Raw genomic sequence first — 23,911 nt, 5'->3', positions numbered from 1 at the left:
AGAACCTTTGATTTTACTTTCATACGACATGAAACCAGTTGTAATTTAGGCAAATTATAGTGACTAATTATTTATTTATTCCAAAAATCCTTTTTTTGTTTTTTTGTATTTATTCGCCCATTGGTTTTTTTTTTTTTTTTTCTTTATAAAGATTTGTTTTTTTTTTTTTAATTATTTAATATTTTAAAAGAATATGCGTATTATAGGAATAGAAAAAAATAAATGGCATTTTTAATATATTTTGGTAATTTGAAGGACTATTTTAGTACTTTTTGAACGTGGTGAACTCTACTCCATCGCTAACGGAGGTTAGTTTGGGGCTTTTTTATATTTTTTTCAAAGATATATTAAAAAGCAGTGATATAAATACGTTTTGTTTTTCTTCGTCTCATAAAAGCCCTTACCTAAGCCTTTCCGCTTTCATATTTGCTGCTGCCGCTCCCTACTACCGGTGACGCCGCCTGTCGCTCCCTTTGCGTCGATCTCCCTGCAAACTGCTCAGCAAGGTTTGACTTCTACTCTTTGTATTCATCAACAACAACAACTTACGGCCAAAGTTATCATAACATGTTCATTAGTAACAGCAATGGGCAATGATGTTTCTTATCTTGTCTGTCTATCTGTCTGTCTGTCTTGTGACGCTCTAATTCATATGCTGAGCTTCAGCGAGTAGTTTCTCTCTCACCATAATTTTCTTTCTCCTTTTCTTTTCCACTTGTGATACAGTTTTCGCAGGCTTGGGATCGACATATCTTTAATTTTTAGTACCCATATTATCTTCAACGAGGTTGATATGCTATTGTGATTTTTTTTTTCTTTATTTGACTAATCGAGAGAACGGGTGGGTGTATTTCTGTGTAATATTTCAGAGTTGTTTGGCAATTTCTGGGTGTAATTTAAAGGTTCATTCTTGATTTCTCTGTATGAGTTTATGTGCATTAAAAAGCAAATCACCAAGGCACTGATAGAAATATAATCTTATAGTGTTCCTTTCTAAAAAGGACTACCAAATCTTTTATAAAATATCCATACTAAGATAATTTGGAGCTTATTTATTGGTATCCGTAGCATTTTTTTTATTCACTATTTTGATTATTTCCAATGAATAGCTCCACATCATTTCGGCATCCATCTCTTTGGTAAAATATTTGGTTCTCCTAAAAAAACATGAGCTAGGATTCTCTCTCACTTGAAAGGAAACTGAAAAAGAGTAATCAAGCAAACTTTGTATGAAAGAGATGGAGAGGGAGGCAGAAAAAGAAGGACACTTAATTCCCTCACACTACTACCCCATATACCATAAAAAAAAAAGTGGTATATATAGATAAAGCATTAATCTACAAGTAAACATCAAAACTGAATCAATTGAGGATGTCTCGTTGAGACGAGTTATGTATGATGGTGGATTGGAGGGTTGTGTTGAAAGAGGGGTTATTATCAACACCTTCATTCTTCACCATGAATAAGTTAAAAATTCAACTAACCGACAATAAAGATCAAGTTTACGAATTCAACGTTTGATCATTATTGTTGTTCGGTCAAGTTTTTTAACCTATTACGCTTTAATTTTTAAAATAAAACTCAAGATTTTCTCTTGAAGGAAGTAGGGGAGGAGGAAGGGAGTTTTTATAAGCAAGGGAGAAGAGTAGGAAGAAGGATGTGCCTTGCATGCTGTGAACGCAGAGACAAATAACAAAAATGTCATATGCACATGGTAGATACAAATATCCAACGGTCGTGCCATCTTTCAACACAAGATTTAGTACTTCTAACATTTCTTTTACAATGACAACAGTCGTAAGGTGCACCCCAGTTCCAATTGCAATAATCCCCAAATCGTTCAAACTATTGAATTCTCTTCTTCTACTTCAGGAACCTACTGTTGGCTTAAGTCTCTACCACTCTGCTTACGACCTTAGCTAATAAGAGCAAGGTCTCCTCTTCTTGCAACTGAGCTCCCCAAAATTTTGGAAATTAAAGTAGTCAAAACTACAAACAACTCTGACAGGGCTCATATTATTGTGGCTTTTCAAGTAGTATTCAGTGTTAAATTGCTTCCTAATCCTTTCAACCAGTCTCCTTTTGCAAATGAAGATTCCATTGCCCTTTTTTCTTCCCTATATTGCCTTTTCTTCCTAAATTTTCCTGATTTCATGGAGCTCAGTTGATGATCCTAAATTGCAGCACTGCATTGATGTCCTTTTCTCAAAAGTGATATATATATATATATATATATATGCGCTTGTGTGTTGAGTTAGTTACTGCTTTGAGTGATATCTGCATATGCATGCATAAAGTGCTATGAACATGGTTTTGTATTAGAAGCAGAGCCCACAAACCTTTATTTTTTGTTTTCTTTTTTATAGGTGATTTACAAAATGCCTCAGTGTAAGTGGGCTAATTACGAGGAATTATCTGACTAGCTTTTACAAATAAACCTCCATCTACTTTTGGTAGCAAATGAGATCGTCATATTTTTGTTTACAAATTATCTTACATGACACCCACATGTTATTTGAAACACGAAACTTAGCATTTAGTAAGCCTTCAATTCATGGATTTGCAAATTTCAACAATACACTTCTGCTTCTGCCCATTAGAAGAAGATGATTTCGTGTTTATGTGAAGAATTTCTTCAATATCATTGTGAAAGTGGTGAATGTTATAGTAGCAGGGTGGTTGGAGTTAGAATAAAAGTGGTAATCGTTTTTCTCTGATTTAGGATGTTTGACTGAAACAGAATATGATTTATAGATGTATCTATGCTGCTCATACTGTTTTTGTCACCAAAAATTTAGAGTTTGGAGTGCATATAGAAAACTTAATTTGAAAATCTTTTATTGTTAAGATCAATTTAAAAAGTTCATTACTTTTCTGTCATCATTTTTCTAATCCAAATGAAAACAATTACTGTTTTCTTGCTACTTGCTGCTGTTTTATTGTTTTGGTTATCATGTTTGATCCTGTTTTAGCAAGTGACAAATAGTGTTGGTTCACATCTCCTTCATATTTTAATATATTTTGGTTATATTGGTTGGTAAAGGCAAACAAATTTATAATGCTAATGAAGAATCAAAACAAATCTTTTTTTCCCCTTCTCTTTCTGTAATGTGTCTTTTCCATGTTCTTTTTCTGGTTTGGCTTCAATGTAGTTAAGAATTTTTTTTTTCTTTCAATAATTTGCATAAATGTTCATATTTTCCTGATTATACTTGGTACTTGTACAGGATGGAATCTCAGGTGAAGCATGCCGTGGTTGTGAAGGTAATGGGAAGAACCGGATCCAGAGGGCAAGTGACCCAGGTGCGAGTCAAGTTTCTTGATGATCAAAACAGGTTCATCATGAGAAATGTGAAGGGCCCAGTGAGGGAAGGCGATATTCTTACCCTGCTCGAGTCCGAAAGAGAAGCTAGAAGGCTTCGATGATTGGCTTGTTCCCCCTGGTTCCATTCCCTATGGTCCTTTCATGATACTAATTGTTCTTTCTTGATTAAGCGGTTGTCATATGATCTATATGTGAGATGTTGACTAAAATCTTATTCATGGATCTTGACTAAAATCTTATTCATGGATTTTTATGTTGCTCTTTATTTTTGCACCTTAAATATGTTTGGTACTCACTATTCACTATTTATGCTTGTGAGTAAACCTTTAGCTCTATGTTGGGTTCATGGCATAACATTTACATCTCAAAACAAAATACAGAAATAAAGACTCAAGAAACAATTTTTTTTTTTTGAATCGAGGGAACAAGATTTTGTTGAAGGTTAAAAAAAAAAATACTAACAACTACTAAAGAATTTTCCCATGCTCTCAAACCTCAATGTGAGTGAATTTTCAGCCAACACAAACACACCATCAACTCTAGATATACATGACCTTGAATTTCTATGAGAAAATATGTTTTGATTCAAGCATTACCGGTGTTAATACTCAACAATTGAAATCACTTTGAAATAGGTGTAACACCCGCAAGTATATGTGAGTGGAATAATGTAAGCAAAATCAAACATATCACATATAGATCGTATGAAAACCGCTTAATCAAGAAAGAACAATTAGTCTCATGAAAGGATGCCGAAAATAATTTACACCACACTCATTGATTAGTCATGAAAATCTCTTAACCATACATTCCTCAGGATCAAATAAGGGCTTTTTTATGACACACTAGAATTTGAAAAGTCATGAATGTTGAATAATTATGCAAATCCTTGAGAAATGAGATTAGGCCATTTTGCTATACCTTGAGCCTGTAATTCTTTTTCATGATATATTGTCGCTATTTACCTTGTTGAGCCTTTTGATTAGCCTTTCTTTCTTAAGAGTGCATCATTCTAAATCTAATAATTTTAATAAGGATTTGATGTATTGATGTAGTATAAAGTTTTTAATCTTTTGTATTAAAAATTGAAAAGATTTTGTTTAGTAGTAATTTTTGTATTTGAATAGTAATAAAAAGTGGGGAAAAAAAAAGAGAATATTTTGATATTGATTTTTTTTTTTTTTTTTTTTTTTTTAAAAAAAAAAAATCTGTGTAAATAGTGTTGAGAGGAGGAAATGGTTTGCCAAACACAACCTTAGCATGTTAAGCTTTGAACACAATACCGAAATGTACATCAATACCAAATCAAGTCTACCTACTAAGAAAAAACCATTATTTTGGAATGGTTTTTTTTTTTTTTTTTTTTTTTAATCAAATAAAGAAAAAAGGGTTACATGTGATCGAACAACAACAAAAGGGTGGGCATCCTAACAACAAAGCCCAAGCAGTTAAAGCAGCAGGGATATATGGAAAAGTTCGAAAGGACCAAATACAGGGAATGATCCGAAAGGATCAAACAATAGGCAATGGTTTCATCTATGGATATTTTGGAATGGTTGATCGCACAATAATGGCATTTTCTAAATGGGACACACTCGAAAACATGCATTTTCGGTATTATATTACAAGGACCCAATTTGCACCATCATTGTCAAAGATTTTCTCAATAGTTTTCAGTTGGCAAATAAGACCACAAAAGGTTAGTACTTCAAGCTGTAATAACCCAACAAAGGAATTAAGACTAGGTTGAAAGGAAATTTTCCTAAACTTAAAATTCCATCAAACGATTTAAATTTCAACATAAAATTTTAATATCTTTTTCCTTTTGTTGGCAATAACTTTTGGATATGGGGGTACTAAAATCAAAATCCAAATTTAGAATGCCCGAACATTTTTTGATCACATGGTTTCACCTACTATATAATTGTAAGGTAGCAGAGAAAAGCTACTTAAGGTGCAGAATTAGAACACTATATCTATCACAAATCAAATTTGTACACACCAAGCCAAAAGATATGGAGAAGTCTTCATTCAAACTGGCTTTCTTGGTTACCCTCTTGGTCATTGCCTTTAGTAAGAAATTCTCTTCTTTCAATTGTTTTATTGTTCACCATAATTGGATCCATATATTTCACAGCATAAATATGTTAGAAGAAATAGACTAGTTGTTGAAGTATAACTTAAATTGTCTGTTTCTTAATTAATCCCCAATGTGGTGGTTACAGGTTTTCAGTTAAGAGCAGATGCAAGGAATGTTGTAGTAATTCATTGCACACCTGAGCTAGGATGCCCTAACCCATGCCAGTGCAAACTTGCCCATTGTGTGTGCCACCCTCCAAACGAAGATTCGGTTGCAGAAGCCTTCATCAATCACCTACAGATGCAACAACAAATTTCACATTGAATTACAAAGCAATAGTTGTGAACCTTTTTTTCTAAGGAAAAAAAAAAAAAACTTGATTCACAAAGCATTGTACTTTCCCCAAGTGGAATAAAATGAATAACACATCCTAAAGATTTGATTTAACTCTTCAAATTATTACAATTATGAGTAATGATATGAGTCCTTCTAAATATAATGTGACTTTTAAAATCGCCGTTGAATTTGGCATGATCATTATTGATTTTTAATTTATTGGTGATATAAAAAGACATCACATTTAGAATGACTCTATGAGAACTTATATCATTACTCGACTATTATTCCTATATACTTGATTGATTAATGGAAACAAGTGAAATGGCGTACTCCTCTATTTGACAAGCAACCATTTCTAACATATCAAAGATGAAAAATCATTTTGTGATTTAAGATTTGGTCCTAAGCCAATTCCTTTAATGTGACAAGTTTTAAACAACAGGACATGGGGCAGGAGCTTGATGTTTTGGTCTTGATTGGACAAGTTTTAGCTTAATACCCAAGTTTCGCACTGTCTTACATGGCTTGAAAATTCCATTTCATGAATACATGCAATTTGAATTAACATATGGCATCTGACTCTGCCCATGACCAATATAGGTAGTTATATCCTACCTGATGCCAAATTCCAAACAAATCACACAAGTTGTTTATGTCTTTGTGTATGTGTGTTTGCGTGCGTGTGGTTACCATCAAATTATTTCATGATATAAAAAGTGTTTCAAGAATGAAGTCAAGTAAATTATCTCAAAAGAAAAGATTGAAAAAATAAAAAAAGAAGGTTATTGTTCAAGGCTCGAAGTATACAATGGAAAAGAAATAGTGCTTTGTTGAAGGAAGATTTGAAAAAGAAATTGATTGATGATACCAAAAGAAGCTTAATTTTCAATTATTCTTGTAATACTTGCCATTTTAACCATCGCCTATTTGTTCATTATTTCTATTTTCTTAACCATACATTACATCCCAATAAAAGCCCCTATTTGATCTTGATAAATGGATGGTTCAAAGACTTTCATGACTAACCAATTAGTGTGGTGTAAATTATTTTCGGCATCCTTTCATGAGACTACTTGTTCTTTCTCGATTAAGCGGATTAAATATGATCTATATGTGAGATGTTTGATTTTGCTTACATTATTGCACTCACATATACTTGCCGGTGTTACGCCTATTTCATAGTGGTTTCAATTGTTGAGTGTCAACAATAGTAAGGCTGGAATCAAAACATATTTTCTTATAGAAATTCAAGGTCATGTATATCTGAAACTGAGAGTGTGTTTGTTTGGCTGAAAATTTTCACTCGCATTGAGTTTTAAGAGCATGTGAAAATTCTTTAGTAGTTGTTAGTGTATATACATATATATTAACAAAACATTGTTGCCTTGGATTAAAGCAAAAAACTGTTTTTTGTTTATTGAGTCTTTATTTCTTTATTTTGTAATGAGTATATATATATGATTTTGCATTTTTTAGCATACTCTCCACAGATGTGACATGCTCATGGAGATGTAAAGGTTTGCTCATGAACCCAACGAGCGTAGAGATAAAGTTTTCCTCACAAGCATAAATAGTGAGTAACAAACATATTTAAAGTACAAAATCCATGAATGAGATTTTAGTGGGGTGAAAAGGCGGTTAGTAGCGGTTAGTAAAATCTACTAACTGCCTCCGCTAAGAAACATATATATCATCACAAACTAAAAAATATGAATAACTATTCCATTCTACACTCCTCTACTCTCAATAATAACTATTCTTTTTTCTAATGAAATACTCATTCCGCAAATCAAACGAGGCATACGGATTCCTCAATCTACCCTAAAAGTAAATAGGCCTAAAATTTCTCTACTTGTCCTAATAAAATCTGTCATTCCTGTGCCTACTAACACTACTTTTACAAATTCAATGCAAGAAAAACAAGACCAACTTTGCTCATTTATCTAAGTAGGATCACGAAATTGTTATCTCATGCTCTTCTTCAGAAACTATCAAAGTAGGCCAACATGAGCTTGTTTGTCTAAGCTCTGCCCTGTTGTAGAGCTCTAATTTTTGCAGCAACCACCAGCACTCTTTTTTGGAATTCCTTCTGCTGTAGTAGTTTACCCAAAATTTTTGGACAAAGCTTCTAATTAATTTCCTCTAACAAACTCCAATGGCCAAAGGTTTGCAATTTGTGAAACGGTGTGGTTTAACGAAACATTAAGAGCATGTTTGAGATTGTGTTTGAAGATCTTAAAAATGCTTTTAAGACTCAAAAAGCAAAAGCGCTATTAAAGATCCAAAAAGTCTAAAAATGGCCAAAACACATTTTTGACAAAAGCTTAAAAATAAAGCTTTTGCCCAATGGCAATGGTCATTCATTTCAGCTTTTTGTATTGCTAAGAGAAAATTTAGTTTCTTGTATTTTAGCACAAATATAATAACGGTGCACCAACTTCAAATTCTGACCATAAGAATAATGGAGAGGAACCATCACTGATTTACTATACTGGAAGATTCAACCATCACCATACTGGTCTCTTTTGGTTATAAAATTCTCACTCAACCAAAAATAAACAACAAACATTTTGTTTTGACAATGCGATCAAATATAACAGGTAATAAATCTATATTATTAATTTTATATCCCTTAATCTCAGTACCTATTTTAAGATCACTTTTGATATGTAGTAATTCTTCCCAGATGAAAACTGTAACAAAAAAGAATTTTTAGGAAAGAGAGAGAGATTGAAACTCTGTGAAAACTCAAAATCTGCTTACCCATGTATTTCATCAAAATATATTGCTCGATAGGCATAGTTCATACAAGGGATTTTCAGATCCAAACATTAAATCCAACAAAAACATAAACCCCATCCTATCCATATATGAATATTAAGCAAGCATAAAATTAAGTAGTGAAAAACAAGAGAAACATAAAAATCCATGAAAATGGAACAAATACGAAGAACCATGGATTAGGGACATCAACGAAGCCTCAACGAAGCCTCCTGGCCTCTCTTTCGGACTCGAGCAGGGTAAGGATATCGCCTTCCCTCACCGGGCCCTTCACGTTACGCATGATGAACCTGTTTTGATCATCAAGAAACTTGACTCGCACCTGAGTCACTTGCCCTCTGGATCCCGTTCTTCCCATCACCTTCACAACCACGGCATGCTTCACCTGAGATTCCATGGCAGACAGATCGGCGCAAAGGAGCGGCAAGCGGCAGGCGGCAGCAGCTAATACGAAAGCGGGAAGTCTTAGGTTAGGGTTTTATGAGAAAGATACATCGATATATATATAGCACTGCCTTTTAATTTTTTCAATGGCGTTTAAATTAAAAATTAATTCTTTTTTTAGTAAAAATTAATTCTAAAATTAATAATTTATCATTTTTTTTAGAGACAATAATTTATCATAAATAGAATAATAATCCCCTGATATATAATTTTTTTAAATATATATAATTTTTAGAGAAATGTTATAGTGTAATAAAAATAAAAATAATAAGGGGAAACTTCAGAAAGCCTCCCTGAACTTTCAGCCGTTTTAAAAAACTCTCCTGAATTTTTAAAACTCTCACTTAGACCCCCTAAACTTTGGTTTTCTTTTACTTTGGACCATTTTAACGTTAAAGTCAAACAATTTGACTTTTTATACCCATTTTGCCCTTCCCTAAAACTACGTCGTTTTGTGTCATAAAACTACAACACCTACCCAGCCCAAAACGACGTCGTTTTAGGCTTTAATTTATTTATTTATTTTTTTTAAAAGCAAAATTAAAAAATTAAAAATTTAAAAAAAAAAAAGAAAAAAAAAGGGGGAAAATCAGGAAGCCACCCCCTGGCCGATCTGGGGGTGGTCGAACCACCCCCATGGCAAAGGGGGTAGTCCGGCCACCCTCTTGGCCAAAAAAAAAGGGGATGGGGTGTTTTTGGGGGTGGTCCGGCCACCCCAAATGCACCCCATCCCCCCCCCCCCCCCCTCCCAATTTTTTTTTTGGCCTTTTGGGTTCTGCCGGACCACCCCCATGGCCAAGGGGGTGGTCCGGGCACCCCCAGACCAGCCAGGGGGTGGCTGGCCAAACATGGGGTGTTTCGGCACCCCATTTTGGCCAAGGGCCACTCCGGTTTTTTTTTTTTTTTTTTTTTGAAAAAAATAAAAATAAATAAAAATTAATGCCTAAAACGACGTCGTTTTGGGCTGAGTAGGTGTTGTAATTTTATGACACAAAACGACGTAGTTTTGGGGAAGGGTAAAATGGGTATAAAACATCCAAAACGAAATAGTTTAATGTTAAAATGGTCAAAAATGAGAGAAAATCAAAGTTCAGAAGGCCTAAATGAGAGTTTTGAAAATATAAGGAGAGTTTTTCAAATTGACTGGAAGTTCATGGGAGTTTTATGGAGTTTTCCCAAATAATAATAAAAAAAGCTATGATGGAGCGGGGTTGATGACTTGAAGCTGATTTGGGTCAACCCGCCCAAACTCTCATACTCTGAGGGAGCTCGTTATTTTACTTTCCCATAGCTCCAAAAATTTCTTCTTCTTCTCTCTGTCCGGAGAATCTGTGAGCACATTTTTCTATTTAATTCCTACGGTTTTTCATTTATCTGTTTTATTTTCCCAGCGATTTTTTTGAAGCTTAACGGTTACAACTTTATCCACTGGTATGTTTAACTGTCAAGAAAATTGCAAACTCTTTCACGCATCTCCATTTAGACTGTCTATAGTTCATCACGATTATACTTTTAACATGTTGGATTTTCGATTTTTTGTTTCCCTTGGTGAGGGTTGCGTTAGAAATAGCTTTCATAATATGGGAAATACGATGTTGTTTTATTTGAATGTTCCCATTATTCCATGTGTTCCATGTATGTTTGTGTATGTGTTTGGAACTGTCGCTGCAGTTTAATAAGTATTGTTGGGTGACTGCTAGGATTGAAAAGCTTTCTGGGGCTTGTTATAATTTCCATGGCTTGGTGGGAAGGTGTTGATGAAACCCGTCTTCTGATTGCATCGGGTAATGAACTCCCTGACCATTGGATTCCATGGCCCTAGTATTCTCTTTAATTCTGCTATCTTTCCTTTGAAGAACATATACTTTTCTCGATTATAAATACAGGGTATGGTTCAAGATAACGTTTATGGAAAAGGTGTCAATAAGAGCTCTCAATATATTGAGATATGATGTCCAAGAGTAATGTTACTCTTTACACTCATTTATCATACCCATTTCACATCGGTTGATGTGCCATGTTTTAGTTAGCTTTCATTTTTCTTTAAGTGGCTGACATAGAAGTCACTTAAAACACTTCACGTCAGTCGGTGTTAAATGGATGTGAAGAGTAGCATTAACTCGATGATCAATAAGACTAGAACTTGCAATCATTGACCATCCGCTTGAAATGACAATATGACCCATTACATTTGTTTATTGATCTGTTTAGACACTTCAATAGATAATGGGTAGTATATCTGATATATTGATGTGAGCCAATTCCAAGTACAATACAGTAATTTTGGATGATGTAGAAAAATGTGGAAGCCTGGAATGGTATATAGATGAAGGATAGAAGATAGAAGCATTTGTGTTGTGTTGAATATTTTCTTTGCTTTAGCTAACAATGAACTGCTACTGACTTACTCAGAGCTGCTGATTCTCTCTCTCTCTCGCTCTCTCTCTCTGGTCTGGGGTGTGGGGTGGGGGCTAGTAGCTTCTGATTGATTCGCATTTGTGTTTACTGATTTGCTTGGCTTATAGAGAACTTTTTAGCGTACAAATTGGAAGAGAGGTCCTTCTTGTATGTATATTTCTAAGCACTTTAGTTGAGTACTTGAATATCATAGGTAAGGCAGTCATAGACCGAAGGGTGATTTTGTAGTTTCTAGCTTTTTGGTAAGGATTTTGTTGACCATTATATTCTTTTGCTAAGCAGTTTAACTTCTTTGTCAATTTATGTTGTTATTACTTGCTATCATTGATGCATCAATTTGAGTATTCTGATGTTTTTGGCCGTACCTGTTTAGATCCTGGGGCAACAGGAAATGGTGTTGGACAGTTGCTATCACTTCGCCATCCAAAATCAGGTGATGTACAAGATTATTCATTTCGTGTTGTTTTCTCCCCCCCCACCCCCTTTTAGTTTACTTTATCTTGTTAGCTGTTTTTTTCCTCTTCTTGAATTTGAAGATCTAGTTATGCAAAATTCCTCCTTAATGAGTTGGGGTTTGTTTGCTGTTGAAAAGACAAGATAGATAGAAAGCCAAACACTCCCTTTGGTTACATGTTCCTTCTGACATCACTTGCTGTCAAGTTTGGGATATCTTTGTATTTATTTGTACATGAAATTTATTAATTGAAGTCAGAAGTGGTTATCATCATGTATATACTAACGTCTTCCAACTTTTAATCTTTTCACTAATTTGGCAGGAAACAAGACTTGCTATCTCTTAGTTAATGGGCTGCTTCAAGAACTTCATTGGTTTAAGCAATCTTATGGATCTTGGTTTGTGGGGGATTATGTTTGTGAAGGTAGATGCTAGTTTTGCATGGTTAGAGTTCAAAGTTTGGTTTTAAGAAATGTTAATCTTTAGAGCAAGTGCATTGGCTTTATCAAGTACATTTTGCGGCACAAGAAACAATTGCTACCAGTATATTTCTTTTGGGCATCTACTATTATGCTCAATCTTTACATTAAATCATTTCTTTTGCCTTTTGTTTTTTCCTCTTTCTCGGTGTTGTTGAAAGTGCCAGATGCACTTAATTGCAAAGGTCTCATGGCCCTATGCATGAAGTGCAAAGTGCAAGTGTGCGCCTGATTGAAGAAAAGCACACCTTTTTATACACATGTCGAGCCAATTTTTTTGTACTTCAGGTCTGATAGATAGGCATACTACCATGCTTGATCTTTTCTTGAATCCTAGATGACCAAAAGGCACACAGCTAAATCATTTGATAATTGAAAGTACAATATTCAGGAGGGAGAAAAAAAAAATCCCATAAAGAGAGGGCAGAGGGGAGATGACTTGGATTAAGACTATATTATCTACTAGTTCAGCCATCATACTCTAGTTCTCTAATGCAGTTCATGAATATAGTGACTTTTTCTGTTTTGTCCTGGATCTCCTTGAAATATCTGATGACTGTTTGATTTGGTTCCTACTTGTTTGCATTTCCAGTAATGCAATGCTAACTAAACATAACTCTTTATTTTCCCATACAGATGGCCGCCTATATTCTGCAACTCCAGTTGATCCTGTTTTCATTATGCTTCCCATTTTTGAGGAAGCTAGAATGAAGGTATCATTATAATTGAGTAGTGCTAAACACACTCCCACTCTCCCACTCCCTATTGTAGCACTAAAATCACCATTATATTTTGGATGGATCACTATTGAATTTGTATCCAATGGTGATTTTTAGTGCCACGTCAATGAATGTATATTCGGTAGTGTGGGAGTGGGAGTAGGAGTATGTATAATATTTCTCATTATAATTTATCGGGTTTAATCGCACTATTTGGATTAGCAATGCAAATCCTGTTCTGCTAATTTTTCCCATTTTAATTATTCATTGAATCATCATATACCATTTGAATATTCATTCAATTGTGATAAACCATTTGCGTTGGATAGGTTGAGCAAACAGTTTAGATTCTGTCTTCGATATCTCCCTGTTGTAACTATATATTAACCCCGTTTCACAGTGGAGTGTCCTTCTAGATGCAATTTTCTCTTTTTCAATTCTGATTTGTTACAGTATAATATCTTCTAGGCTTGGCATCAGCTATCAATGCCAACTCTTTGTTTTGATTATTCAGTTTTTCTATTAACCTTACTTGCAGTAATATTCCTTTGAAATGAATGCAGAAGGGGGACGATTCTGGGAAATTCAGGCAATTAGATGAGATTATGTTCATTAATGGCTATCCTGGATATCAACATTTATTGTCTATTGCAGAGAATTCAATGCAAATCGTTTGTGACGTCAAAGGTAGCTGTCTACTTGCACTATTTTATTTATTTCGTAAGTTACTTTCCCAATGCAACTTGTAGTTAGAGCCTGCTAGAATATATCAGCTTAGACTGTTTTTTTTTTTTTTTTTTGGGTCCACATTTTTATTATCGCTCTTCATTTGGTACTTCACTGTTTCTGACATGCCATCAATTGACAAATTGAAATCTGACCATGCTATCCGTTCTTGGAATGAGGAGATACATGTCCTTAGTATGTGATTTGAATATTCTTAGCCCTTAGGGACCTTGAGGATCTAAGGATCGGTCTCAAACCATGTTGATAGCATGTAACGCGTGGTGAACTCTTTTATACCTATATTTGTGTATGATTTTTTTTCTTGATATAATACTCAAATAGTGTTTTGGATTTTATCAAATGGACATTGTTTTAATAATGATTATTCTCTCTCTCACTCTCTCTCTTTCTCTCTCCCTCTCCATATTTTCAGAAGTTGGATCATCAAAGTTTTTTAGACTTGATGACTCAAAGGTTCTAGCTTGGTTATACCACAAGGTATGTCTTCATCTGCTTAAACTTAATTTTGATATATGCGGATGTATCAAATTGGAAGAGCCAATCCTCCTGTTTATGTTTAGTAAGTGTTTTGGTAAGACCTAAACACTTTTAAGACATCTGATGAATAGAACTGACCTTTCTTTGAGGCTTATAGACCATGTCTGAAAGAAATTAAATATCTTGTATTCATTTTAGATTTTTTTTGTTCCTTTAATAATGTTACAGGTATTTTTGTAATTGCAGATATGTGAGCTAAAACAGACGCTTTGTGCACTCGACAAAAACTATGCTGCACAACAAGAGAAGGATACATGTATAATTATAATTGAAAAAGTTTATAATCTTCTCATATCATGAATTTGCTAGCTAAATCATGTTTCTCTTAATAGATTTTTCCTCACTATATTTTATGTAGAAATGAGAAAAGTGTGGTGAACCTATTTTCTTCTTGATAGAATGGACTTTGTAGCAAGATTAAGGGTTCATGTCAGTTAATTTACTTTCCATAGCAAATAATCTGATACCTTATGATTATTATTACTAGTTATTCAATAATTTGTCCTTACAAGAAAATGGGTGGGGAGGTGGTGGGTGTGGTTGGAAACTATAAAGCCAATCGGATTGTGTTGTTCTTGTGATGCCATCAGTAATTTTAGTTTGCATGTCAACTTGTCAAGTGCATAGTCTGGTTTCGCATGAAATCACATTTTCTCTTCATTAATTCTCCTCTGTTACTAGTGCAGTAGCTGATGCAGTTTCAATATTGAGGGAGTACGTAAAAGATGAGCCTTGGTTGAAGCTTCTGTGTGATCATCTGAAGTATTCCCATATTTACCTTTTCCTATTCAACACATTGATACTCTATTATATCTTACTGTGTGTTTTTTTAGAAATATCTCAAGTATTTCAATGACATGTTTATGGTTAAAGTGATTTTTTTAAGATTCTTTAACCCAGTCTAGGCTACCGAATACGTTTGCAGGATAAATTTAACAGAGGCAACTAGAGAAGCACCAGAATTTGAGACCCTTTCAGCTGCTTCAGGAAGTAACCTAGGATCTCAGAGTACCTTACAGGTATGAATTGTCGGAGTTAAAGGTCGCTTTGCCGTAAATTTATGAGAACTTATTGGCTGCACATATTTTATTTGTCTAAGGGAGAACCTCAACTTATGATCTGCTAAGTGAGAGAGAGAGAGAGAGAGATGCATGAGGGATTTTGTTCAATTCATTCTGAATGCTCTTTATGCTGCACTATTTTTATCAGGGAAAAGGAAGTGACAAAAAGAGTGCAAAAACTGGAAAGCAAGCTAAAAAGGTGAAAGTGGAGACAGAATCAAGGAACATCAAAGACATGTTTTCTAGGGCGTCAAGAAGGGGAAAATGAACCACTGTAACAAAGACAGATATTAGCCATTCCCATTACAGTCAAACTGCCTCTGAGCACATCTTCATGCATTGGCATTGACTCCCATGCTCTAGTTTTGGCATACCTAAAATATAAGAAATTTCTAAGTTAGCGTAATTATGGTGTTTCTTACAATCTTCTTCTTCCAAACTTGGTAAGAAAAATAATTACGTCACTGAAAAAAAAAAAAAAGGGTAATAAGGTGTTGGATTAGAGTCCTTTTTCCCATCAAAAGAAGAGTCTTCCAAGACCTGATTTATGTAACACAAGCACTTTATTATAATTTGTTATAAAGCGAAGTGGAAAATGGAGAAGTTTGTACAAAGTAGTCCTTGTATCTTTTTTAATGTGAGGTGGCTTTTAAAATCATTATTGAATTTTGATTTACTGGTAATTTTAAAAGCCACGCTATATTTTGGAGGATACAAGAAAGAACAACTTGTCATTCTTTTAGCGTTACTCCTCTATTTAACAGCCTAGTAAAATGTCGCATAATAAACGTGATTTTATACAACCAACAACTTGGAGACGAGCTTTGTTTGTTAATGTGTGTCGGGTGTTTTTTATTTTTAGTTTGAAAATGTGTTTTTTATGTGACATAAAGATAAAAATGTGTTTTTAGGTTATTTGTTAATGTTTTTATTTTAGAAACAAAAAACAAAGTTTTCTAAACAAAAGATGGAATATAAAATTTAACAAACATAGTATTTTTAGGTATTTGACAAACTAGGTAAAAAGTGAACACGTGAACCATGTATTTACTTTTTTTTTTTTAATTTTTTTAACACCAAATGAACCAGCAACTAAACAAACTACACTTGGAATCCTGCAAATACACAAACCAGCAACAACTCTACTACAATTCAACAATAATACAACCAACCCAGTTACTGTAAACAAATTTCCGCAGAGACAAACAAGACAGCAGTCAGCAGCACCTTCTTTTAGGGATGAAGTTAGGATTAGATTGAATTAGTAGCTGAGATAGAATAGGATTTTAATTAATTAATTAATTAATCAGGATTATATTATTTAAAACTAAGATTAGATTTTATTTGAATACTATAATCATTATCATTTAGGTGTATCTAATTGTATTCTATTTAAAGACTAGCTTGTGATTAATAAAAGTATCAAATAAGTGGAATTTCGTAGTATATTCTACCCGAAATGGGCTATCATTATTTCACCTAAACAAACCCTTAACGGAGTGAATATCCTATTATCTTTATAAATCACTCACTTTATGCAAGCTACGCTTCTTTCCTAATATGAGACCTGGGTGTTACATCACATAACCAAAAAAATTTATACCGAAAAACTATACTTTAGCCCCCTAAATTAACTCTCTATATATATTTTTTAATTTTTTTCTCTGCAATATTCCTTTAGAAGTTATTAAAAAAAACCATTTGAAAAAATAATAATAATTAAAAAAATTGAAAATACCAAAAAGCTGCATGAGGGCCATATGATTTTCGCCTGCATGTGATGATTTTTATTTATTTATTTTTAATGTAAAAACTATCCAGAGTAATTTTAGAAGTTGCTCAAAAAATGATGTAACTTTCAAAATCATTATTTTATTAAGAGAATAACTTCTATAAGAAGCTGGTGAACCAACCCCAACTCCTTATAGAAGTTATCTTCTTTGATAAAATTCGAAGCTTGACCCCAAGCTTAGAAAATATTGACTGTAGACTGTACGGACTACCAAAATTGGACGACGACATACACCTGAAAAACGGACATCTGCAATGGATAATAAAGAACATTCGTTTTAGAGTTGGTCAAACAGAGAAACACGTACGGCGCAGCCCGCTAATGGCGGGCGCTCTCTAACGCCAGTGATCATGCATTCATCTGAAACAGAGATATTCGTGGGAAGATTGGGTTGAAGATGTCAAATTAGCTAAAAGAAGTAAAGAACCCACCTTCTAATTTAGGAAGAGGGAAACAAACAGATGAACAGAAAGGAAAGGAGGTCAGGTGATTGATTCCGTGGCTACCAAGAAAATAAAATTAACGTCAAGGAAACGAGAGAAAGCTCAAAAAAGGAACCTTCTTTGTCTCTCTTATTAGGGTTTTGGAGGGAGATAAAGGGGATCCATATTGAAAACAGAATGAACAAATTTGTGCAAAATTTGATTGATTAAGGTTGTGGTTTGTTAATAAATAACGTACGTACATATTATAATAATATATATATAAATATAAATATAAATATATAAAGGTAGAGCTAGAAAGAGAGAGGGTTTTTGGAGGGAGAAGATCATGTGGTTGGCAAGAAATCAAGCTGGGGAAAGAAGAGCAGGGAATGGGTTGGTGGCGGTGGCAATAGACAGAGACAAAGGCAGCCAAATTGCAATGAAATGGAGCATTGAACATCTCCTCCAGAAGGGCAACACCGTCTTTCTCATCCATGTCAACCTCAAATCACCCTTGCATTCCTCACCTTCTCTTCATTCCCCAAGTGAGTGAGAATGATCATCATCTTTTCCTTTGGTATGTAATGAACCATTTCCAAAGCATTCTCATTGTTTGCATTTATTTTTGGGCGCAGGAGTAAACAATATTGGTGGTTTTGGGGGTGAGAACACACTGGTATGCGGAGATCCTGATCAACAAACCAAGGAATTGTTCCTTCCTTTTCGTTGTTTTTGTACACGTAAAGACGTAAGTGATTATTGTTATATATATATATATAGTAAAATTCATGCATATATATATACATAATTATGAGATGATGAACAGATCCATGCAAAAGATATCGTACTAGAAGACACAGACGTAGCAAAGGCATTAACTGAATATGTTAGTCAATCTTCTATTGAGAATCTGGTTGTTGGCGCCTCATCAAAAACTGGCTTTCTTAGGTACGTACGATCCTTCAATATTTATGAAATTGCTCTTTTAGGTTATTTAGGTTTTATTAATTAATTAAGTTATTGATTTTTAATTTTTAAAGTTTAGTGTTATTAATTTTGTAATATTTCAATAATGGGTTTGGCCCAAAATCTGACAAATTGAGGTTAGGATTTAGTGATTGAGTAGAATTAGGGTTTTTGTGAAAGTGATGTACATTATTGCACAAAGAGTAATGTTATTTAGTAGACTGTTATATGAATGTTATACAACTGGAATGATGTGACGATGAAAATCAGTATTTAGATGAACAAGGGTTTGTAAAAAAGAAAATCAATAGCTAATTTTAACTGATTTGTACGTATGACATTTGTATAACAGTCTACTAAATATCATTCATCTTGTAGAAATACATATTGATTACTGTTTAAGGCTTGAGATAAATAATCTCGAGACATGCTATTTTCTCAAAGTCTTTTTTGAATCCACCACTGGATCTGTATGACATACAAGTTGATCCTACAAATTCAATGGTAAATTTGAAAAAAATAAAATATAGATGAAGTTGGACAAAGATAGACAGGAGAATGAAAAATAGCATTTCTCAAGAGTCCATGTTTGCCGACTGTGTGGGATATATATACTAATTAAGTATGCACAATATTAAATGGCTGGCTAAGTATTCTTTTTTTTTTTTTTTTTTTTTTTTTTTAATCTGAAAACTTAACTTAATTAACCCTCACAAACCTTTATTCTCAGAAGATTCAAGACATCGGACATTCCAAGCTGTATATTAAAAGGAGCACCAGATTTTACGAATGTTTATGTGATATCCAAGGGAAAGATTCAATCCATGCGATCTGCCTCACGCCCTGCACCATCCTTCTCTCCCTTACGTTACCAACTTGTTAATCAAGACAGCATCAAATCAGATACATCCGACAGGGATTCAAATGTCAAAGGTTTCAACTCTTTTTCTTTCTTTTTAACCCTTTCTTCATTTCTCTAAGTTTCTTCCCGTTTAAACTATCTTGTGGATCCTCTTTCAGGAGCCGATAAGCCGCCACCGCCATCTGAGCCTGCACAAGAAGAGACGGACGTCATTAGGTGAGTGTTGTTTAGTAGATTGTTATACCATACGAGTGTCATGCAACTGAGATGACATGTCATCTCAATTGTATGACAATCAAGTTTTACTGTTATACATTATCTCAGTTATGTAACAGTCATATAATAATCTACTAAATAGTATTTCTCTTGATATATTTCTTGTCATATAGTGGGTTTTAACTATCAACTACTGTGTAAAATTGTGATTGGAAGCAGGTCACCATTTGTTGGGAGAGGGTTGAATGGGAAGTCGTATGGGGAACTAGTTATGCCGGAGAGTGACATATCCTATATCAGCTCGGGGAGGCATAGCGTTGACCGGATACTCACTTCAGGTTACGAGAGTCTAGATCCTGGTGGCAGGATTCCCCCACGGATGTCACACTCATCAGATATTGACCTTAACCAGGGCTTTGAATCACCGCATCGATGGAGGTCACTGGATGTCACCTCTCCAACTGAATTTTCATCACGAAACTCACACGACACTGATAGCTTATCCAACTCACCGCACTCAATGGTAAGTACCCATCTTTTCTGTAGAACTCTCTCTCTCTCTCTCTCTCTCTCTCTCTCTCTATATATATATATATATATATATAGATGATGTCCTTTTTGTTAGAATTAAACTAGATAAGTCAGTCTCTCTCTATAGCATGTGAAGAACAAGTGGAAGAGATAAACGTATATACCTTTATTGTTAGACGACGAGTTTTCCATCTATGCTTTATCGCTGTGTCCTGTTTGTGCGTGTGGAGGAGACTAGTACCTCAACTTTAAAATTTTACTGATGACTTAATGAAGTCTAATAGGCCAACTCCATTTATATTTAGGGTGTGAGTATATACTTCCTCAAGTGTTTGTAGAATTGCCCAACCCATTATAGACCCGATAATAAAATGACTATGTCAATTCACCCAAAAGAAATAAATACAACACTTTTCATACGAGCACATTATTGGATTTTCCTCTTAGCTAGTTTTAAGAAGGCCAACCACCCTCTTAGGAAGCATGGCTACAACTTTCTTGTCCCAATCTCATATGTGTTGGCTGAAGAAACAATTTTTTCAAAGAACTTGAGATGAGTAATCTTGTAATGAAAAATACAGGAAGACGTGGAGGCTGAAATGAGGAGGCTAAGGCTAGAACTCAAGCAAACAATAGAAATGTACAGTACTGCCTGCAAAGAAGCACTCACAGCAAAACAAAAGGTAAATTAAATCTGATTTATGCCTGTCATAATTTTACAGTGTTAGAATACAAAACATTCTACTTTATTCTTTTTCTTTTTTTAGGGTTTATTCCTTTCAAAGTTTAATGGTTCACCGCATCTATCATTTTTATAAATAAAGACGTGTAATGTTATATACCAAACAAGTATCCTCATTTCATCCTCAAAACTGATGTAGCATGGTATTTTCTATGGGGATCACGCCATATTAGTTTTAGGGATGAAAGGGGATACTTATTTGGTATATAGCATTACTCAATAAAGGCCATCGTAATTCATATTAATATGTACTTTAATGTACAAGATGTAGCTCTAACGCTTCATTGTGTCTCTTTCAGCTTTCGCTTTTTTCTCTCTTTCATATTCCTATCATGTATTTTGTAAGCTCTGGATAATAATGAATATGGCATATATAACAGACAGTAGAGCTGCAGCGGTGGAAATGGGAAGAAGAGCGGAGGTTGGACGAGGCACATATGGCTGAGGAAGCAGCATTGGCCATTGCAGAAAAGGAGAAGGCCAAGTCCAGGGCAGCCATGGAGGCTGCTGAAGCAGCCAAGAGGATAGCAGAACTGGAAGCACAAAAAAGAATTAGTGCAGAAATGAAAGCACTGAGAGAAGGAGAAGAGAAGAGGAAGGCACTTGATGCTCTAGCACATTCAGATGTTAGGTATAGGAGGTACTCAATTACAGAGATTGAAGCAGCTACTGAATTTTTTGCCATTTCCCGCAAGATTGGAGAAGGGGGTTATGGACCTGTATATAAGGGTCATCTGGACCATACACCTGTTGCAATCAAGGTTCTTCGTCCAGATGCAGCTCAAGGAAGGTCACAGTTTCAGCAAGAGGTATCTCCAAAACATAACTCAATTTTGGATAATATATTCAACCAAGAGTAGGAGAAAAATTATTCTTATTTGCTCTAAGAAAGCCTAAAACTTTTGGGAGAAACTTGAAAATGAGGCTTTTTTTTCCTAAAAAACTCTTCATGGCTTTTTCTTATTTCCCAGTGTAATCTCAAATAGGCTATGAATCCACCATTTTTCTATCAGCTTAAACTTTTTGTATAAGTGGTAATGATTCAATATGGTATCAGAACAAATGTCATGAATTCGAATCTTGTGTCTATCATTCACCCAATTTTAGTTAAAGAATTTACGTGTTAGACTAATTTAAATTATTAAATCTACTATTTTCCTATCGACTTAAACTTTTGAAATAAGCGACGATTCTAACTATATATATGACTTGGTCATGAGCATTAACAGATTGAGATATTGAGCTGCATTCGACATCCCAACATGGTTCTCCTCCTAGGAGCCTGCCCGGAATATGGGTGCTTGGTATACGAGTTTATGTCCAAGGGGAGCTTAGAGGATCGTCTCTTCTGCAGAGGCAACACTCCACCTCTTTCTTGGCAGCACAGGTTTAAAATTGCAGCCGAAATAGGCACTGGCTTGCTGTTCCTCCACCAGACAAAACCAGAGCCACTGGTGCACCGTGACTTAAAACCAGGCAACATCTTGCTTGACCGCAACTATGTCAGCAAGATTAGCGACGTTGGCTTGGCGAGGCTAGTGCCGCCGACGGTGGCAGACAACGTGACGCAGTATCGAATGACATCGACGGCCGGCACATTCTGCTATATAGATCCAGAGTATCAGCAAACAGGCATGCTTGGAGTGAAATCTGATATATACTCCCTTGGAATCATGTTTCTGCAAATGATAACAGCCAAGCCACCAATGGGATTGACTCACCATGTTGAAAGGTCTATTGAAAAGGGGACTTTTGCCGAAATGCTGGATCAAGCTGTGCCGGATTGGCCGGTTGAAGAGGCTTTGTGCTTCGCCAAACTGTCGCTCCAGTGCGCGGAGTTGAGACGAAAAGACAGGCCCGATCTTGGGAAGGATGTGTTGCCAGAGCTTGAAAGATTGAGAGCATTTGCTGAAGAAACTATGCATCACAGTTTGTTGAATGGCAGTGCAGGCTCCTCACCACGCCACAGCCAAGTTTCCCTGCAGCTAGTAAGTTTGACACTTGATCATAATTAAGCTCAACCTTTTTTGTGTTCATATACTTCAAATTCTATAATGAAAGATTTCCCTCGTAGCATTTGCAACATAATATTGACTTGTTGTAGGATGGGGATCTTCCACATGCACATTCTGGAGAGAGCTCCAGAACGCCATCAACCACTACTCTTTGATGACCATCTTCTCTTAGCATCTTTGATTCATCTCAAAGCTGTGTCCAAAGGGATTGTAACCACAGGGGTGAATTGTACATTTTGTAGGTAAATTGATCATCTTTGATTCTCAAAGCTGTGTTGGCAGACTTCATCATCCTTACTGTACAGCGAATCAAGATGGTGTCACAATTTTCCTCAGCATATATACTAGCTTGTATACTATATATGGTAATTGGTAACCACCCTCTTTAAATTATCATTTTCTTCTTGTCCCCACTGAAAAAATTAGATAAGTTTTGTGCACATAGTATATATATATATACCACCAAAAGAAAAAAAAAATACATGTAACTTTCACCTGCTTCCACAACACATGCATATATAGGTAGCCAACAGGCACCAGCATCCCCTAAAGGCAGGTGCAGGTGCTCTTCTCTGTCACCAAATGTAAAACTTCTGCGATTTTTGTGCCAAAAAATTTTAACAATATGTTACACTGAGATACTTTCCTGTAAATTTTGCTGTAAAGTTTTTCTATTCTAAATTTCGGATCATTACAATAGACTGGGGATAGTGCAAGAGAAAATTTCGTCTCTTTCTCCAGCACTTGAGAGAGAGACCATGCAAAGATCCGAGTGACGTTTTATGTTTTTTTTTTTTGTTTTGAAAGGAAATGATAGGTACCAACTTTTTCATCCGGATTTCATTGGGATGAAAAGGATTTATCTTTACAAAAAGTGGAGTTACGCTACGGGAGTGATCTCCCGTCCACTTTTTGTAAAGGAAAGACTTCCATCCGGATGAAAAATTGGTACGTTACATTATTCATTTTTTAAATATC

General features: G+C 35.0%; 4 protein-coding genes across 6 annotated transcripts; 3 read left to right on the top strand and 1 right to left on the bottom strand.

The window, feature by feature from the left end:
- The first annotated feature begins 399 nt into the window (after nt 1-399).
- LOC148583647 (small ribosomal subunit protein eS28) lies at nt 400-3,632 on the top strand. The gene is made up of 2 exons (XM_088510555.1): nt 400-506; nt 3,228-3,632. Exon 2 carries the CDS (start codon nt 3,229-3,231, stop codon nt 3,424-3,426), a length of 198 nt encoding a protein of 65 aa, XP_088366681.1. The 5' UTR covers nt 400-506; nt 3,228; the 3' UTR covers nt 3,427-3,632.
- Nucleotides 3,633-8,487: 4,855 nt separating this feature from the next.
- Nucleotides 8,488-9,008, bottom strand: LOC148583646 (small ribosomal subunit protein eS28). The gene has a single exon (XM_088510566.1). It carries the CDS (start codon nt 8,920-8,922, stop codon nt 8,725-8,727), a length of 198 nt encoding a protein of 65 aa, XP_088366692.1. The 5' UTR covers nt 8,923-9,008; the 3' UTR covers nt 8,488-8,724.
- A 1,185-nt stretch (nt 9,009-10,193) lies between these two features.
- On the top strand, nt 10,194-15,790 carry LOC132188995 (ribonuclease H2 subunit B). 3 transcript variants are annotated; one of them, XM_059603458.2, is made up of 11 exons: nt 10,194-10,300; nt 10,670-10,753; nt 11,761-11,820; nt 12,164-12,265; nt 12,957-13,033; nt 13,603-13,726; nt 14,199-14,263; nt 14,510-14,579; nt 15,010-15,085; nt 15,249-15,342; nt 15,533-15,790. In XM_059603458.2, the coding sequence occupies exons 2-11, from the start codon at nt 10,705-10,707 to the stop codon at nt 15,650-15,652; spliced, it is 837 nt and encodes a 278-aa protein (XP_059459441.2). In that variant the 5' UTR covers nt 10,194-10,300; nt 10,670-10,704; the 3' UTR covers nt 15,653-15,790. The 3 variants fall into 3 exon arrangements, with proteins under 3 accessions (XP_059459441.2, XP_059459443.2, XP_059459442.2); XM_059603459.2 differs by lacking the exon at nt 10,194-10,300 and adding an exon at nt 10,311-10,400; XM_059603460.2 differs by lacking the exon at nt 12,164-12,265.
- Nucleotides 15,791-17,947: 2,157 nt separating this feature from the next.
- Nucleotides 17,948-23,097, top strand: LOC132190140 (U-box domain-containing protein 35). Its single transcript, XM_059605038.2, has 10 exons — nt 17,948-18,146; nt 18,237-18,349; nt 18,428-18,549; nt 19,298-19,500; nt 19,588-19,645; nt 19,865-20,168; nt 20,758-20,859; nt 21,299-21,727; nt 22,148-22,906; nt 23,023-23,097. The coding sequence occupies exons 1-10, from the start codon at nt 17,948-17,950 to the stop codon at nt 23,086-23,088; spliced, it is 2,355 nt and encodes a 784-aa protein (XP_059461021.2). The 3' UTR covers nt 23,089-23,097.
- The last annotated feature ends 814 nt before the right edge of the window (nt 23,098-23,911 follow it).

The sequence above is a fragment of the Corylus avellana genome, chromosome 9, assembly GCF_965113065.1.
Source record: "Corylus avellana chromosome 9, dhCorAvel1.hap1.2, whole genome shotgun sequence".
Classification (NCBI taxonomy): domain Eukaryota; kingdom Viridiplantae; phylum Streptophyta; class Magnoliopsida; order Fagales; family Betulaceae; genus Corylus; species Corylus avellana.
Note: the sequence above shows the minus strand (reverse complement) of the source record. Positions and strands in the feature narration are given on the sequence as shown.